The sequence below is a fragment of the Lentinula edodes genome (assembly GCF_021015755.1).
Source record: "Lentinula edodes strain Le(Bin) 0899 ss11 chromosome Unknown C8R40scaffold_55, whole genome shotgun sequence".
NCBI lineage: Eukaryota > Fungi > Basidiomycota > Agaricomycetes > Agaricales > Omphalotaceae > Lentinula > Lentinula edodes.
Window position 1 is genome coordinate 1 of NW_025764361.1, and position 17,931 is coordinate 17,931.

General features: G+C 48.2%; 6 protein-coding genes across 6 annotated transcripts; 3 read left to right on the top strand and 3 right to left on the bottom strand.

Annotated features, from left to right (window-relative positions):
- Positions 1-4,945: 4,945 nt before the first annotated feature.
- On the top strand, positions 4,946-5,769 carry C8R40DRAFT_1176692 (uncharacterized protein; the record flags this gene model as incomplete). The annotated part of the gene is made up of 3 exons (XM_046232555.1): positions 4,946-5,080; positions 5,136-5,255; positions 5,356-5,769. The coding sequence occupies 3 exons, from the start codon at positions 4,946-4,948 to the stop codon at positions 5,767-5,769; spliced, it is 669 nt and encodes a 222-aa protein (XP_046080472.1).
- Positions 5,657-9,156, top strand: C8R40DRAFT_741048 (P-loop containing nucleoside triphosphate hydrolase protein). Its single transcript, XM_046236066.1, has 6 exons — positions 5,657-6,348; positions 6,398-7,142; positions 7,192-7,271; positions 7,322-7,381; positions 7,436-7,940; positions 8,005-9,156. The coding sequence occupies exons 1-6, from the start codon at positions 5,855-5,857 to the stop codon at positions 9,082-9,084; spliced, it is 2,964 nt and encodes a 987-aa protein (XP_046080473.1). The 5' UTR covers positions 5,657-5,854; the 3' UTR covers positions 9,085-9,156.
- A 289-nt stretch (positions 9,157-9,445) lies between these two features.
- On the bottom strand, positions 9,446-12,341 carry C8R40DRAFT_1130800 (family S53 protease-like protein). Its single transcript, XM_046229184.1, has 16 exons — positions 12,135-12,341; positions 11,797-12,083; positions 11,252-11,731; positions 11,072-11,197; positions 10,973-11,017; positions 10,824-10,919; positions 10,753-10,766; positions 10,656-10,697; positions 10,536-10,597; positions 10,381-10,482; positions 10,185-10,322; positions 10,061-10,123; positions 9,891-10,005; positions 9,780-9,835; positions 9,689-9,721; positions 9,446-9,635 (listed from the first exon to the last, which is right to left on the bottom strand). The coding sequence occupies exons 2-16, from the start codon at positions 12,061-12,063 to the stop codon at positions 9,571-9,573; spliced, it is 1,704 nt and encodes a 567-aa protein (XP_046080474.1). The 5' UTR covers positions 12,064-12,083; positions 12,135-12,341; the 3' UTR covers positions 9,446-9,570.
- Positions 12,342-12,811: 470 nt separating this feature from the next.
- Positions 12,812-14,133, bottom strand: C8R40DRAFT_1130801 (uncharacterized protein; the record flags this gene model as incomplete). Its single annotated transcript, XM_046229185.1, has 2 exons — positions 13,199-14,133; positions 12,812-13,148 (listed from the first exon to the last, which is right to left on the bottom strand). Coding segments are annotated over exons 1-2 (746 nt in total), but the record flags the coding sequence as incomplete, so codon positions are not given.
- A 242-nt stretch (positions 14,134-14,375) lies between these two features.
- C8R40DRAFT_1130803 (uncharacterized protein) lies at positions 14,376-16,476 on the top strand. The gene is made up of 8 exons (XM_046229186.1): positions 14,376-14,492; positions 14,582-14,711; positions 14,779-15,134; positions 15,196-15,214; positions 15,279-15,426; positions 15,488-15,517; positions 15,575-16,036; positions 16,102-16,476. The coding sequence occupies exons 2-8, from the start codon at positions 14,590-14,592 to the stop codon at positions 16,225-16,227; spliced, it is 1,263 nt and encodes a 420-aa protein (XP_046080476.1). The 5' UTR covers positions 14,376-14,492; positions 14,582-14,589; the 3' UTR covers positions 16,228-16,476.
- A 178-nt stretch (positions 16,477-16,654) lies between these two features.
- C8R40DRAFT_1176696 (apolipo protein O-domain-containing protein) lies at positions 16,655-17,790 on the bottom strand (the record flags this gene model as incomplete). The annotated part of the gene is made up of 4 exons (XM_046232556.1): positions 16,655-17,214; positions 17,349-17,520; positions 17,603-17,707; positions 17,767-17,790. 4 exons carry the CDS (start codon positions 17,788-17,790, stop codon positions 16,655-16,657), a joined length of 861 nt encoding a protein of 286 aa, XP_046080477.1.
- Positions 17,791-17,931: the final 141 nt, after the last annotated feature.

Consider the following 17,931-nt stretch of genomic DNA (forward strand, 5'->3'; position numbering starts at 1 on the left):
TCACAACCTTCGCTCCCACCTCCCTCCTTTACTCCTCCCCTTCCTCCTGTACCTACTACCCCTCTCTCTACCCCTACACCTGTGTCCCAGGACTCAATCCACATCGTCATGCCCCAAATCAGAACGTGCCCCGATTTACTTTCTTGCCTCACAGACGGCCCGTCGGTCCCAGTGCTCCCTCTTCACAAACGTCCTCATTCTGAACTCGATCCCCCAGCACCCTCCCCCTCCAAGTTCGCTCGCATTGCCTCCCCACATCACCTTGGCCATTCTCCATCTGCTATCTTGCTGGCGCCAGCTCGGTGGGCTCTCCCGACCTCCTCTGCCGCTATCATTGCCATGCTTGGTCGGTGGCAAACTTTCTTCAATGCACATGGTGCCTCCCTCCCCTTACCGGATCTGGCTGAATGCTTGGACACAACTGAGGATGGATCCTATGTTGTCCGCCTGTCCTTCACTGATAAATCCCTCAACACCTTCATGCGTACATGGAAGACTCATCAGCCTAAAATTCCTAAGATCTTCGATGTCTCCGTGACCCAGAGCAGCATTTATTGACGTTTATGTCAGAAGAGAGTCTCGTTAGGTAGTTCAGCTCAGCCCTCTTCCTATTCATCATCCCCTCCTACTGCTTCGCACTCCCTTAATGGCGTACCTTTACACACATCTATTTATGATTCCTGTACTACCCCTACTACTTCCTCCTTGAATACACATCACTCCTCTCTCAAGATTATGAGCTGGAACATTAATGGTCGATATCTACTTAATTACCTCTCCTCTGAATTCCTCAATCTCCTACAGACTGCCGATATCATCCTTCTACAAGAAATTCGGCTGCAATCTGAATCCTGCATGAAGACCCCACTGGGCTTTATCTCCTTTGTCCGTAACTGCCGTTGACTTGACAATGACATCGAGAATCCCTGGGGCGGTGTCGCAACTCTTGTCCGTGACAATCTGGACTGTCTTTTACGCCAAGACCTCTCCAGCCCTGATTTACTGGTTGTTGAGGTTAATGGCACCCTGATTCGCAACATCTACATCCCTCCAGAGTCCTCGCACACAAACTGGCTGGATTGGTCGGACATCAATCCATGGGATGCCTTTGTAGAAAACACTCACCTCCTCATGCAAATTGACATGCCCACAATTACAGGCAGCGACATCAATGCCCGCATCGGGGACCTATTACCTCATGCCGAGCACCCTGACCGTGTATCATCCAACTTCACTGTGTCAACACGTGGGAGACTCCTTCTGGATCTCTGCAACGACGCTCAGCTAACAATTCTCAATGGTTCCTCCTCTCTTCCTGGCTCCCATTCCTCTCCCACATCCTTTCAACGACGTCGCGACTCTTGGGAACACCTCATTACCTTAAAAACTGTAATAGACTACTTTATCATTACTTCTTTCCTGTTGCCCTTCATGTCCAAGCTAAACGTGAGCCCCGAAACTGAATGGTCTGACCACTCTCCTATTACCCTCGACATCATTGCTCCCCGTAGATCCCCTACCACCACATCTCCTAGATGTGCCCCACGCAGACCTATTATCCACCTTCCATTGCGCACTGACACTGACTTTTTCCAGGACTGTATCCTTCACACTCGTCTCAGCTGACCTCACTATATGGCCATGCTTCATCAACGCTTCTGCCCCTCCCTCCGATCAAAATCTACACCGACAGCTTCTGTTCAAACGCGGGTCGACTGAATGCTCGCTCTGGCACTGGTGTATTCTTTGGCAACCACTCTCACCCACTTAACATATCCGCACGGGTCTCCGGAGCTCAAATGAACAACCGCGGCGAACTTTTTGCAGTTCTTATTGCCATCCAGAAGGCCCATAAGTGTCATCTTGAAATTTACTCGGACTCCGAATACACTATTTGCTCCATTGTCTTCCGCGCACCAAACAAAGCTCAGTCCAACTGGACTTGTGCAAATGGTGACATCTTGCGTTCAATCACCCTCTGGCTTGCCTCAAGGGAAGCACCCATTGTATTCCACCATGTCCGTGGCCACTCGAACAACGCTCATAACAATGCCACTGACAGTCTGGCTAAACACGGCTCAACACTACCTTTACCACTGCCTCTCTCTCCACTGGATTTCCTGTCTGCCCCTGCACCGCCGCTCTTCAAGCCTGCAACACCCACCAACATCCCGAAAGTCTCCACTTCCCTACCCAAAATTCCCCCACTTCCCGCACCACACCCGCCTCTGCACCCTCCTGTCCTTCACCCATCCTCACATCGAGGCCGCTCCCACAAATGCACTCGACAGGACCTAATTCGCTCCAAACTCTCTGATGCAGCCACCGCCGGAAGTGCTACTTTTTGGCACTATTACAAGGAGATCCACCACAGGCAAGCCCTGCTACCCAAAGTCTCCCTCCAACAGATCACAGAGACTTTCATCCCCCGGATGAACCCTCCCAATCCCATCGCCTCATCTTTTGACCCCGCTCGTATCCTTGCCGAGGATACTCGCGCTCAGGCTATCCCACTCCCCTCACTGCCCTTCACTTACCCCGCATTCAACAAACCATTATCCCTTGATGATATCGCATCCGTAAAGTCATTCCTCAAACATACCACCCACTCCAACTCCACTGGTGTCGATGCTGCCACCTATGACCTCCTTATTGAAATCGACAACAACTACCTCCTTCCCCTTTTTCAATGAGCCGTTGAACACCAAGACATGCCTTCCTCATGGCTCACCTCGACCATCATCGCCCTTGCTAAACCTGGTAAGGATTCGACCAAAACTCGCAACTACCGTGCTATTGCCCTCGAGAGCTGCATTCTCAAATTTGCCTCCCTGCTTGTCCATCACAAACTACGCAAGGCTCTTGAACAGTCCCACACCATCCCGCCTTCCCAAAACGGCTTCCGTGAGGGGTTTCACACCAATAACAATGCCTTCATTCTTCGCACAATCATTGAGAAAGCTCGCTCGCGAGGTGAAACCATCTATGCCGCCTTTGTTGATATCTCCAATGCATTTCCCTCCACCAACCAAAGCTCCCTGTGGAACAAACTCTCTGACGCTGGCCTCACAGGCAAGTACTTCGACTGGCTCCGCTCATTATACAGCCAAATGACCTACACCATTGCTCACAATGGTCAACTGTCTGACGGGTTCCACGCTTTTAGTGGTGTCCTCATGGGTGACCCCTCCTCTCCCACCCTCTGGAACATCTTCCTCTCCAGCTTCAATCTTCCCTCTGACCCCGAGGACATGGAGCTACTAACCATCGTAATCTCTCACCTCGAACATGCAGATGATATTGTCTTCATCTCCCGCGGCCACCTGGGCCTCCAACAACATCTGGACTCCTTCCACAACTGGTGCCGAGATAACGCCTTGATTGTTAGCGCGGATAAATCTTGGGTCATGGTTTTTGGTCCCCTACCACATCCTCTCCCCCAACTCACTCTCTCTGGCAAAACTCTAATTTTCCGCGATGTGGTCCGCTACGTTGGGGTCTTCTTCCAATCCACGCATCGCAACATCTTTGCCTCCCACTACACCGAAAAATGGGACTGCGCCGTCGGAACTGCGCGTGCAATCACTGGCTGCGATCTTCTAGTCGGAAACCATCGCATGCCTCCCACGATCACCAAACAACTTTACACTGCATTGGTGGACTGTCACCTCACCAATGGATGCGAAATCATACCTGACACTGACCCTAGCCTTCTACGCCTACTGGAAGACATTCAGATCCGCTTCCTTCACTGCATGGTGGGTCTCTCCAGCAACTCTGTAATCTCCCCGCTATACACTGAAACTGGCATCATGCCTATCCGCACTCGCCGTGTATCTCTTACCCTCCGTTACCTCAGATACCTCATGGACCTTCCGGACTCTCACTATGCCGCCATCGCCCTCAAAGAGAGCAACAACCTCCGCAACCTCCACTTCCCCTGTTGGCTCTCTGACCTGGATTATGCCATCAGCCAACTACTGGGTAATCATCGCCTACCCAACCTCCGAGGTCTCGAAGGAGACCACATTGATAGACTCATCAAATCTATCGAACTCTCCACCAAAAACAATCTACACTCCCATATCAACACATGGTCCAAACTATCCCTTCTATGACATCACCTGGAACCAAACAAAGAAGGCCTGCCAAAGCTGCAGCTTATTGGGCTCCAACATTACCTAATGCGAGTGATGAACCACTCACACTGCCGTGCCATCGCTAAACTACTTTGCGGTGATTACATTCCCTATCTATTTCGTGCTTCCCCCTTGCCTCTCCGCCAGTTGTCCATCGCGGAGTGCCTCAACTGACTCTGCCGGGCTTGCAACCTTCATCCGGAAACTCCTCAACATGTCCTGTTGCAATGTCCATCTCTGAATAGCATATCCTCCCTTTGCTCCGTCTTCACATCTGACATCTGTCAAGCTTGTCCCCTCCCGCTTAACACTATCTTCTCAGACTCGTCCGCCCTACACTACCTCAAGCTGCTCATCTTCGACTGGTCTCTAGTTATACCTACGGCGAAATTCATACACGACGTGATTGGACGGTGGCAGTACTACTTAGACACTGGCCTAGATTCACACCTGGAAGAAGTCGCGAGCACAGACAATGACGACTCAGAGGAGGAATGATTCATTTTGGCAGCCCTACTACGTATTATGTACCGCAACATGTATTTACCCCCTCCACTGCCGCTGCAGTCTACCATCCCTCGTCGGATGAGCATTCACTGCAAGCAGGATGGTTGGGCCCGGCTGTTCCCTTGTGGGACCCCATCCTCGACGGAGCCGCGTATCTATCTATCTATCTATCTCTCCTAACTCTGTTGTTCCGATGGGCACTGTGACAATGGTGACTATAGAGTCGAGCACTTAGATTATCATAGTGGCTATGTTTCTTAAGGAGTCATTGTATCGATCTTGTGCTTTGACGTTGACCGATGTCTGATTCTGAGGCTGAGATTGCCTCAATGCTCGACCCCACCGATGTTCGAGATCCAGATGAGAACAGTCAGGACATGCCCGCCGCAGGCTCTTCAACTCAAATTCCTAGGAACTGCAATAACAATGGCGAGGTACGAACTGGTACGAATCAGTAGTTATTTCGAGGCGCTAATTTGCGCAGCACAGCCAGTAACATTCCCACGCAAAATATTAAGTCTCAACATTCAACCAGCCTCATCCATGTCTGCTGCATCGCACCCTAAAGATGATGACGATGATGATCTTTATATGCATAAACAGCTGCAGGTGAAAACTGACCAACGTTGTTTTCCAGTCAATCGTTCGTCTTCCTTGAAGAGTGGCTCTATAAAACCCTACTATGTCTTCATGTCCTGATTCCCGCGAGCAATCTGAGGCTGCTAAGTGCAGTCACCGCTACAAATTGGCAGTGGAAGTTTCCAAAAATGTCTATCATGAGTTCTGGGATGAGCATGTCAGATTGGCGCAGGAGGAAATTGACTCTCTGAAGACTTCCAGGGTGCCTTTAGTACCTGAGGAGTCCCCTTGCATCACTTATGATATTAATTTTGAGGAGATGAATCGTATTATCATAGAAAACTCTTTTGATGAGCGCGAAGAACTATCCTACCGTTGTGGCTCCCCTGCATCGTGGGATATGGAAGAACCAGAATTCTCAAATATCAAACCACATACCGACGCACGCCAAAAATCAAAATCCTTTAAGAGCAAAATTCTGCAGGATGCGCAGGCCGGCTTAAAACTATCCCAGCCAGAGATAGCTCAGGAAAGTTCGGTCTAGGCTGAATGCGGCCCAATCGGCCGAAAGTATTACACCGATCTCCACGCGGTCACGCGACGTTGATACCCTCAAGATCAACGCAACCATGTCGACGAATGCTGGAACATCCAAGCTTGCCCGCCCCACTCCATTCACACCGAAACGCCCAGTGGGAGCCGGCACGTCCATGGAACGACTCACTCGAGCGACAGTGACTCCTGCTCCCCACCTATTGGCCTCGACACACAAAAAGTATAAGGCGCCCATATCGAGTGATGTACGGAGCCGAGCTCACCTGCGAACGAATTCTTCGAAACCTACGACGTTGGCACCAGTACCTGGATCTAGACCCAGCTCACCCACAAAGAGCGACAGTGGCCGACCACGAACACCTGGTACACCCAGGCGTGGTACCACTCCTGATCCGTCGATGGCAAGGACAAGCGAGATGGACGTAACCAATGTCGATCCTGAGGAAGTTTTGGTCGACTATCAGAATGTGGAACCGGCAGACGTGTCACTCGGGGAGATGGACGAAGCGTGGCTAAAGACGATGCAGGCTGATCATGGTAAAGAAGACAAAGTCATGGTTTCTGTCAGGTCAATATTTTGATGTTTCACTATACTCCGATAACTGAGAGCCCTTTAGAGTGAAACCAGACTCTAAATCTGCATGGAAGCCTTCAGTAAGTACCAACACTATTGAACTAGACCCAGCCCATGCCAGGCAACCGACTTCATTCACCTTCGATGCCATTCTCACTGGCTCAGCAAATAAACCAATTTTCACAACCGTCGCTCGCTCACATGTCGTCGCTGCTATGGAAGGATTTAATGCAGTCATCTTTGCATACGGACAAACTGCATCCGGTAAAACATACACACTCTCTGGAAGCGAAGTCGAGCCTGGTATCATACCTCGCGCTATGCGCCAAGTGTTCAGCTACATCCGCCGGACAGAAACACGAGAATACCTCCTCCGCTGCTCGTACTTGGAGATATACAACGAGCAGATCCACGATCTCCTTGCCCCGCCAGGCGTACCAAACAAGGTTGAATTACAGGGAGGCACTGCTAATGGCGACATTATCCTTGCGCCGCTTAGAGAGGAGGTCGTTACCTCTATCAAGGGTGTCCAGGATGTCCTTAAGCGAGGCGAAAGCCATCGTCGGACGGCCTGTACGGATTGGAATGAACGTAGTAGCCGAAGTCATTCGGTTTTCCGACTCGTTATTGAAAGTCGGGAGCGGGCTGATGCTTCCACCAGCTCGTCCCCTTCACCGGGCGGTGGCCGCGCAACCCCGAGTGGTCGACAAACTCCTGGTCCTGGTGGCAATCATGGCGGTCCGCGATTGCAATCGCGAGATGGTAGGAGTGTACAGACCAGTGTATTGGTAGGTATCCAGTGGGTTCGTCACATTATTTACTCACTTCCATTTCCAGAGCCTCATTGATCTTGCGGGCTCCGAAAAAGCTACGTCTGACAAGGAGCGGACGCGAGAGGGCAAGTATATCAATACGAGGTACATATCGATGCAATTTGTCATTACCTTTATTGACACCTGGTTGTCAGTCTTCTTACCCTCGGTACTGTCATCGGAAAACTCTCAGATAATGCCACCAAACAGAAGAAGTACGCCCTCCACATTACCTCTTCTTGATTCAGCTAAACCGGCTATCATTATAGTGACCACATTCCCTTCCGCGACTCCAAACTCACCAGGCTTCTCCAACCCTCTCTCTCAGGGAATGCCCGTATAAGTGTCATCTGCACAATTAACCCCGACCCCTCCGCAATCGCCGAGTCAACCTCAACCCTCCTATTCGCAAAACGCGTCAAGGGCGTCAAATTGCATGCTCAGAAGAAAGAAATTATCGACACCGATGCGCTCATCGAGAGGTATAGGAAGGAGATCGATGATTTGAAAAGGAGGTTGGAGGAGAAGGAGAACATGTTGGATGACGGGAAAGAAGAAGAGAAGGAAAAGGTAACAATGAAGAGAAGACGGATGAGCGCGCAGGAAAAGGCGGATGAGTCTCAGGCGATGCAGGATTTACAATCGAGGATTCAACAGCTCACAAGGCTTATACTTACCAGTCAGACTGTGACAGATGAGGCTGCTGGAGGTCCTCCAGGCGAATCTAGGCCTGTGAGTCCTATCAAGGTGGATTTCGATATGAGCCCGTACCAGGTTTGTTCAAAGTTCCTACATAGACACACAAATTCAGCCTTCGTTAACGAAACCATTCTCTCAGCTCCAGCAAGAACTCCTTACAGCCCGACTCCAACTCTCCTCCCAAGAGACGCAAATCCTCTCCCTCGAAGCCGCCCTAGAAGCGGCACGAGCAGTCGACTCCTCTGTCCCATCCGACGCTGGTGATAAAGATAAAACAATTCAAGACCAAGCAAAGACAATCGAGGAGCAGGCCAAGAAAATCCGTGAATTAGAAAACGCAAGATTCACTCGCGAGCCATCTCCTTCCCGGGTGGACTTGGATAGAGAACAGAAAGACTGGTCATCCAGACTTGACGAAGAGAAGAAGAAGCGGGAGGAGAAGGAACGATGGGCGGAGGAATTGGTCAGACAACTCGAGAAAGAGAAGTGGATTCGTACGAAATTGGAAGATGAACGACGGGCTCTCGCGGCGTTTGTCTCTAAATTCGATTCCTTAGGTATGGGGTCGACGTTTCCCACGTCGAATGCGTCGTCACCGATATCGTCACCGGTGGGGAGGAGGCGGAGTAGTTTTGCTGCTGGGAGCGTTGTTGGCCTTGGTGGAATCGGCGCCGGGCGCAGAAGGAGTAGTGCGTTTGGATTCGGAGGAAGTAGTTCCCTCCGACAACCACTCTTTCCGTCTTCCTCCGAGTCTTCGGGCTTGTCCTCATTGTCCTCATCTACTTCAACATCAACATTTGTCTCTTCGTCATCCCATAGCTCCCTTACCTCCGCAACTTCCGCTACATCTTTATCCTCTGTTGCTGCCTCTGCGCCCAAGCCTGGACTTCCCATGGAAGAAGGAGATATATCGATCCAAATCACAGGCGTCGGCAATTTTGGCGATCCGAATCTCTCGTCCTCTGCATTAAGCCCCCTTCGACTTCCTGAGGGACATATATACGCTGGCGTGCCAAGTTTACTGGAGCAAATGCCTGAGGAGGCGTGGGTGTTGGGAGACGTCAGCTTTGATGACGAATCGATATCGATGGCGGGTACGGAGGAGAAGGTGCCGAGTGTAGCTGGGGGAATGAAGAGTCATGTTAAAGGATCTGGTACAGTGCGGTTTTCCACGAGTGTGGATATTATGGGTGGGAAGGAAAATGTTGGGCCATTTTGAGGTGAACATCAAGCTCGAAGAGGATGAACAGGAAGAGATAGTTTCTTCGACACTGACGTACCCGTAATTCAAGCACGAATAGGTGACTCTCTCCTAGACCTTCAGGCAGGGCTAGGAAATTTGGGAGAGCAATGATAGGACACTCATGGCATCAAATACAACGACATACCATTCTCATATGCTTTTTTTTCTTGCTTCCATTTTCTTTCTCGTTGGCCACAAAATTTTACTACACTGACTTTTTCAATATCTGTCGCGCCATAGTTTGCATAACTTATGTAGTACATGAAGATATGATCATCCATCAAAACATGCAGAATATGCAAATGTTCCAGTCGGCTGCTAGTTTAATGCAATGCAATTCCCTGTTATTCCCTGTCGGTAATACATGATATTACTCTTAGTGTCCTGGTACATTAGTATCTAGGACATCATGTGTACAATCGTTTGCCAGCATAGATACAATTTGTCGTGTTATTCGAGTGCTTAAACTCCAGCAGCAGCCAATAGACTTGCGAAGTTAGGCGTTCCCAACCCAGTGACAGGATCCCCTACGATGCGACATTAGTCCAAAAGAAACCTTTTTAGACATAATGGAACTTACATCCGGCTTTGGCTGGGAAACCATTGGTATTGCCTAGACCAATAGATATTATGATCAGTTCTGCCTATGGTCAATTCAATTCTTCACTTACATCCGGGATTGTCACCAGTCGTGATATCGAAGAAAGCAGTAGGGTTAGCGTACAGGCTTGGAGCGATTGGTGAGATTTTATCTCGTTCTCAGGAAGAAAGAACAAACATACAAGGGGTTCAAGAAGCCGAGAGGTGATTTGCCCGCCGCGACGAGGCGATCATTGATCAATGCAATAACACTAGCAAAAATGGGACTGGCACACGAAGTACCATCAACAAGTCCAGCTATGGGTGAAGACTATCATGCATATTTCAGATAACAGACAAGAGAGCCTCCTACTTGAGCCTCCATCGACGATTTCTACATTGACACCTTGTGCGGCAACATCTGGGAAGGCACGACCTAGATAGGAAAGAGCTTAGTGAGCACGGAAATACATGGTCTTAGAATCTAAACAACTGACCGGTGGTTGAGAATTTGCCAGAGTTAGTGCTGCCGAGAGCTGTTAGGTAGGTCGCAACAGGTGTGGTCTGATACGATGGTCGAGCAAAGATATTTGAAAATCCACCACTGGAGAAAGAAGCGGAGGTTTCCGTAACATCTGATTGAAGCAAACATGTTAGAATGATCTCCAAACTGATTATTACTGATCTATCTACCTTGTGTTGCACCAACGGAGGTCAAGAAGGGACAGCCAGATGGGAAGGTAGGAATGAAGGTGGAGCAGCTCTGACTTTGACTTCCGGATACACCACCATCCCCTTGAGTCGATGTTAGCGCACACCTAATGCGAGGCGTAAGGGAAACAGCCTACCAGATGCAAAAAGAATTGATACACCGCGGGTGCCACTTGTCATGTAGGCGTTGCATAATTGACTAAGAGGAGACAGTCAGCATCATCAGGAATCGAAGTAGGACTGATGAGGACGCATACTTGGCCATAGCGCTGGTAAGGTCTGGCTCGTCGAAGCCATAGCTAGAGAAAATAAGCAGCTGCACCTTCTTTGACAGTTTTTTTTCAAAATGCATACCTAGTAGTGAGAACCTGGTGGATGATGTTCAGTGAAACGAGAACACACAGTGTTTCAGCTAATACACTTACAAAGGGAGGCGCAGTTTGAGCGTTAATATTGTTCATGATGTCGAGGAAACCGTCGATTCCGTCCGTGTTATCCTCGCCAACGGAAATAAAAGTGATCTTGATTGGACGAATATTAGTCTGATGGTAATAAAATAGAACGATATTCTTACTGGCACACCAGTAGCGACTCCTACTGTGTATTGAATGTCAAGGTTCTAATGTTGCATTCATTGGATTGGCTTTGAAGCGATATAGGTAGTGGAACTCACAGCCTCAATACCTGCGTCTCTCGCAGCTTGTGGATCTGAACCACCGTCTAGGGTTTGCAATGTGAAAGTTGTGGCCGAAGAAATGTCGGTCCTGAGAGCACCTAAGAAAGTTTTCAAATCCGCTGTCTGGCAGGTCGTCAGGCAAATTGAGAAGACGCGTTGGTATGTCGATCATCTCACCTGTGGCCATTGATCGATGAAACCGCTCACGGCCAGCTTACTCGAAGCCTGAGTGGCAGGGGTGGTCGGAATTCCATATAGATCTTGCAAGCATGTAGGAGTCACGACAGAATTACATGAGGAAGGGGCTGTCAATGCTCGAGCAGTGTTGTTCAAGCTCGAACCAGGAACAGATGCACGGAATATAGGGCCTTTAATGTTCCTCACAAAATCTGTCGATGGATGTAGCAAGTTGATGTGTTGTTGCAAGTCTACAGGAAGAGAGTAAGACAAAGTTCTGATCAGTTGTGTAGGGCCCCCAATCTCGGTGAAATTCTGGAAATCAGCTTCGAAAAGTGAGTTGGCGGTTGAGATGGGAACGGTGAAGGCAAGCCAGTCATCGAATGCACCGGTAGTGGTGATGTTGTTAATGCCATTTTCGTTCAACCATGCGGTAACAGCGGTCACGGTGTCCGTGGTCGGTGCCGCAAAGACCTTCGTCTAGAAACGAGTATGCTCATGAATTCGTGCCCGTTTTCAAGAAAACGCTACATATATGCACATACCTCTTCAAAGCTCAAATGCTGACCGTACAACGCATTGCCGGGGGTGCTGACATCCCAGAACGTTTGCTCGAGACCAGCCATATCGCTAGCAGTGAGCGCAAGCTTCAGGTTCATGAGCGTGTCTGGGCTGGGGGTACCGGCATTGGCGAAATGAACGGGGAGCTCACGCTCGTCGTGTACGGCCATCGCACGACGGGTGGGGATACCAGCCGCCATGGAGGAAGCAAAACCAGAGAGGAGAGCGGCATATGAAGAGAGGCGAACCATGATGCTAGCGGTGAGCAGATCTGGAAGGCCAGTTGAACAGCGGAAAATTCACCGAGGCTTTTATACCATACTTTGGCTTATCTGGAAAATACAGGTGTAGCGATAACACGAGTCAATAGAGAACTGGTGTGCCGATTGATATCGGGAAGTGAGAAGTGCGAGTTAGGTTGAAAGCGCCCTATGGCGGCTGTAAGGTACAAAGGCCATAAGGGATCGATTATCAGCAGGAGGCAAGAAGGACGCGCCACGAGTGACATTGTTGGAGGTTCCGAACAGGAACACAGAGACCTTTGAAGTCCACAAATCGTGCTGCAAGCATGAGTTATCGCGTGCATATGCGAAAACCAAACTGATTTTTGCTCACCTTTCGTCTCACGAGTATGTGAATTCTGAATCTGTTGGGGAATTAAGATCACAGTTTCTCTTGCTACTGAATGCGGTATATCTTTACTACTCAGCGAAGTCCTCTAATGCTACTAGACGGGGATACCATGTGCATCCTACCCGACTAAGATCGAGTGTTGTTTGTCCGAATAAATTTTGTACCATCGAGGTATCTTCTTTGGACCACCTTGGCTTGGCATTCGATAGATGATACACCTGACCGCAGAGGAACATTTAGATGAATGGAAATAGAGCACGCTGAGAAACACAAAAGAGCATACTGCCCAAGTTTACTGCATCAACATGTGCTTTACGCATATATTGACACCCAGAATCGCTTCGACAAAGTTATAGAAGCCTGAACAGATCCTATTCGGCATCACCATATACTTAGCTGTATTGCGATAAGAGGATGCGCCTGTCACTGACATCTGAAATAGACGACGAATGAACATCACCCAGGATTCCGGTGAACCTCCGAGTCCAATTGGTCTGGGTATATCCATCTCGGAATCAAGGCGCATCTGCATTGTGTGGGAAGGATAGTTACAAGAATCTACACACATTTGGCAGAGTCTACGCCGCCGATCGACCATCTCTCTTTATCGGAATCAATCACAACGATAATACTGAGCGTTTCCAAGTCCTGTGCCGGGCAATATGTTTTCTTTTCCGCATGAAATGGACGATACCGAATCTCTCTGAAAGGTCAAATTAAGCCGCGAATGACGTATGAACGTGACAGGCTTACCTTTCTCAAACCATAACGTCGAAACCAATCCTCGATCAGTGCTTCTCCCATGGGGTCCTCGACAATCTTATCCAAAAGGTCATCCACCCTCTTGTTCGTCTTAGAATACAATTTTCCGCGAAATTGCGCGCTTCTTGGATTAGTCACGTCAAGCAGTTCTGTCAGGAACTCTACCGGGCTGATCCTTCCTGTGCGCAGTATGTCCAACGAAGACTGTATTCGAATCGCGCGGCTCATTCCGCGTTCAGAAGGTAAAGAAAAAGAAGCAGAGTCGTCGGGTGCTGTAGAATTGTGGATATTGAAATTGGCGGAAGTAGCACGGTTCAATGAAAGAGAAGCAGAGTCGTCAGGTGCTGTAGAGTTGTGGACAGTTGTAGAGTTGGTGGAAATAGCAGAGTCCTCATTAACCATTTGTAGATTGTCTTGACCGAGAGGAATCTTGTCTTGTGCGTAATCAAACTTGAACGGATCGTGCATAAACATAGTATCATCTTCAGGGCCTATGCCCAAGGAAAAGAAAAATCCAGAAGGGTAGTCGATGAGAGTTGATTGCATAGAGGATTCTAGGGTTTGCTCGAATACTTGGTGGAGAGAAGAACTTGGAGAAATGAAAGCCGAAGATGGGAGATTCGACGCGTTCTCGAAACCGATTGGGGGCATTTCTTCTTCAGATTCTCCTTTGTGATAATTGTCATGCAGTGTGAATGAGGAGTTTGAAGAATATGTATCCGAATTATAGGATTCTGTGCTGTGATCTCGGCGAAAAGAGCGCCAGAGCTCATCGTTGGCCTCAATGCCGTCGCAATGTCTATGTTCTAGGTCCTCCGTAGTTAGTATCGAGAACAAGGGTTTCTCTCCAGCAGTAACATAGCTTGAACGAGAAGGAGCTGCGCGTTCGTGGCTATAGAGAGGAGTTCGCCAGTGATGGAGTGACATGAAGATGTTGATAGCGTGAGAAAGCTTGGATCAACACTTAAATATCCAAATGTAGACCGTAAGTTTTGCTTTGACTTCTCTCTTTTGAAATTCGATTCAGTTTCAGAATGACGAAAGATTGCAAAAGTTCAGTGTCGTGATGATGGCGAATCAGCTTTAATCCAAGCTTCGTACATACATACATAACTCACTAAGTCACGTAAGTGACTGCTACTATTGCCACGTGGATCTCCCGCCTGAAATTTAAGGGAAAACTTCTCGCTTCAATTTTTCTTGGTTTCACTCCTTCAGCTTCATCACTTAGTTCCTTCGTCATTCGCGACAATCTGGGGCGTTTTGAGTGTCTTTTTGATTTCTTGTAAGCCACTGTCTCAAGAGCTATTACGCTATGCTCTCGAGTTTTGAATCACAATGCTGAATTGGATGCGTCCAATTGAACGGTAATAGTAAAATTCATGGCCGCCCTAAAGATTCCAGTCGTGCCCGCAAGTGCACTTCAAGACCTACGTCGCCGCAAGGCTGGCTTTCAAGCCCCCTACACGCCAGGGTCCTCGACTATAATATCCAGTACTAGCAGGTCTGTTAGTCAATAACAAAGTGGCGCAATTTTATTTGTGACTTATGGAAGAGCTCATCCATATTAGTGCAGATATTGTTCCACGACTATTTCCAGTTGTGGAGATTCAAATTCCTGCTGGTATCCGTACTCCTGCTCAAACTGCTCGTCGTTCTCCGAGGAATAAGAAGGCTACAAGCTATGCCCTAGGTAGTAAACGAAGACGTAACTCAGATGAAGAGGAAGAACAACGAGAAGAAAAAGACACTGAGCAAGACAACGACGAGGAAGTAGCTCCTACACCTCTTGAATCGAAGGTTTCAGCACGCTCGGCTGTGAGACCTCTAGCAGCCAAGCGCACCAGGGCCGGACCAGAGGGCTTTCCTTCTTCAAAAGACGAGCGGCCTACGGGAATACCAGACCGTCTCTTGATTAATCTTGATAGTACGTCTCTCGTTTTTGGTTTACTTCAGATAGATTGAACACGAGTGTGATCTCTTTACAGTCGTGTTTTGTGGAATCAAGTAAGTATCCATGAATTTTCACACCGAGCTTTTACGACTGAATACGGTTCTTGACGTCGATAAGTCCTAGCATGACCTCTGAAGGCAACAAGTTACATTTTTCTGGTCGAGGAAATCAATTTTATAGTTGTCTTCTCCATGCTGAGCTAATATCTCCTGGTACCACATTTGAACATGCCCCCGACCTCCCGCGCCGATTCTCTCTCGGATTGGTGAATTTGTAGATATCCTTACGAGTCATTACATGCTGATGAATTGTTTCAATGCATGCAGACTGACCTCGTTGCTCGTGCGACTGCTTCAGTGAGTTTCAATCCAGTTGGTGTGTTCATTCTCCACTCAGTACTAGCTTACTGTCAGGTTAAAGAGGTTTCTGCATACGAGAAGACACAAGCAGTACCAGGCTTCCTTCGGAAGATTGTTGAATGTCGACCTCGAATCGTTTGCTTTGTTAGCCTTGGTATCGGGGAAACAGTTTGTAAAGCGCTTCAGTGCCAGTGGGCAAAGCCAAAAGCACCCCGAGAGGCAAAGACAAGGAATGGAAAGTTGACTTCGTCTTCACAGACAAGTACCTTGATCGAATGGAAATCGCGACCTGCACGCCGAGAGAAATCAAAAGCAAAATCACCACCTTCAAACGCAAAATCGCCACCTTCAAACGCAAAGTCAGAGCCTTCTAAAAACCTAGCTGATATCCGGGCATACATGTTGCCATTCAGGCTCACATATCCTCAAATTGAGCCGGTTGCGAGTGGAACTGTTACTGAGACCCTTTTCTTTGCGTTACCGAGTACTTCTGGGGCAAATGCCTGCAGCTATAATGTCAGTCCCTTTTTCTCTAGTCTGGCAAGCATGTTCCATATCATTCATGAATGTTTCGTGCATAGCTGGCCGATAAAAAGCAACTCTTTGCAGAGCTTCATGCTCAACTTCAGCTCATTAAACATGGTTCTCCCGATGCACTAGACACTAGTAACTTTGAGGTGATCGATATTACCAGATTTTTGGCATAGAGAGGGTACTTGATACCGTTCGATGATCAGCCGTTGGCACTCACATACCTTGATTAGATTGTTTTGCTGTGATTCATTGCTCACCCCGAATTTGAGTTTTCTTTGCATTACAACCGCAATTTATTCATGCCAGCCTTCTGTACAAACAATGATTTTTATTGTTGCGGATTTAAACTATTACAGTGAGAGTCAAGACTGTCTTATGTCGAAATTTTGTTTCCTGCAATTAAAAAAAAAACTTGTTGTCGGTAAACCTACCTTGTGATACCCATTTCAAATCAATTGATGAAATGGTTCAAAAAGTTGGTTAGGGAAGCAGTGAATCCTCGAGTTTGAACATTGCACGGTCAGATACATGAAAACAGCAAAAACATTAGATTGCATTCTAGTCAGAACCAATAGTATCAATCATAGAATCGCAATCCGATCAAACGAGTCTCTTGATCTCCTCTTTCTTCGTCTCCGCATCAGAGACAGCCTCTTCAGTCTTCTTCTCTACGACTTTCGCAGCCTCTAGGACACGAACCTCCGCCTCTTTCGCATTCTCCTCGAGCGCTTTCACTGCCTCCACGACCTTTCCCTGCTTCTCCTCGCCCAACTTCCACACTTCCCCAACCTTCAACCCTGTAACCTGCTGCATCTTCTCCACCCCGCCAAGCACACCACCCTCTACACTCCTCCTTGCACCTTCCACTGCTTCCTTTGCTCTGTCCCAAGTCATCGCGCTATGCGCCTTAGCCACGTCGTGTTTTTGAGCTAGAGTGGGGAAATATGTGTCTTCGAGCGAACCAAGGTATGAGGTGAAGTTCGAGGTGGTTTTTGGTAAGAAATGGGCTGAAGAAAGAGCGAAGAGAAGTGGTGGGAAGATCAACCGAAGAGGGATAGAACGAGAACGGGTTAAAATGGACCCAGTCAGTGTGGAAACACCGATGTAAAGAACAGATGGGGTGAGTGATTCGTCGGGAGAAATTATTGCTTTGACACGGTCTGTGAATGGAGGGATAGCGCTTATTAGTGAACGGCATTAATAATATTTGAAGGATTTCGAAGGATAAATTTGTGGAAATTAACGACATGAACAAATGAAAAAACGAACGAGATCAGTTAAGAATGAAACGCACTTTCAACAGCATGCTCAATATTAATCCACCTATCCACTAACCCTTGTACTTGCTTATGTGCATCTCTATACCTCGACGTTATCTCTCTCCTTGCGACACCGATTTGTTTTTCGAGTTCAGAGGGAACTTCTTGGAGGAGAATTTCCGGATCAGGGTGAGGGTATATGGGAAGCTAAATAACAGCCGTTCATAAATGAAAATGAACATCAAGATTCAAATTCAAGGATAAATTGAACAACTAACAAGACGCGAACCTTTTCTTTTGTCTGACCACTGGGACCTGATGAAGAAAGCAACACGACGCCGCTGGCTGCGCCTAGAGAGACTGAGCCCACGCCTCCAAATTTCACGGTTTTGAGCTATTTGTCACTGTAAGTCCTGTCCTATATTCGAGAGTATAGAACAGAGTGCGACTTACGAGCCGCTGCCTAGCAAAGTTCATTGAAGAGAAGAACGAAGAACGAGCCGGGTGATGTCGGCAACGTTGAATTGCTGAGCGTCTAATTCAGGCGCTTGAATTCTAGCTATTTTGTAGTCGGGGTCTTCCGCCATGAGGTGCACGAGAACTCATGCCAGTCATTCT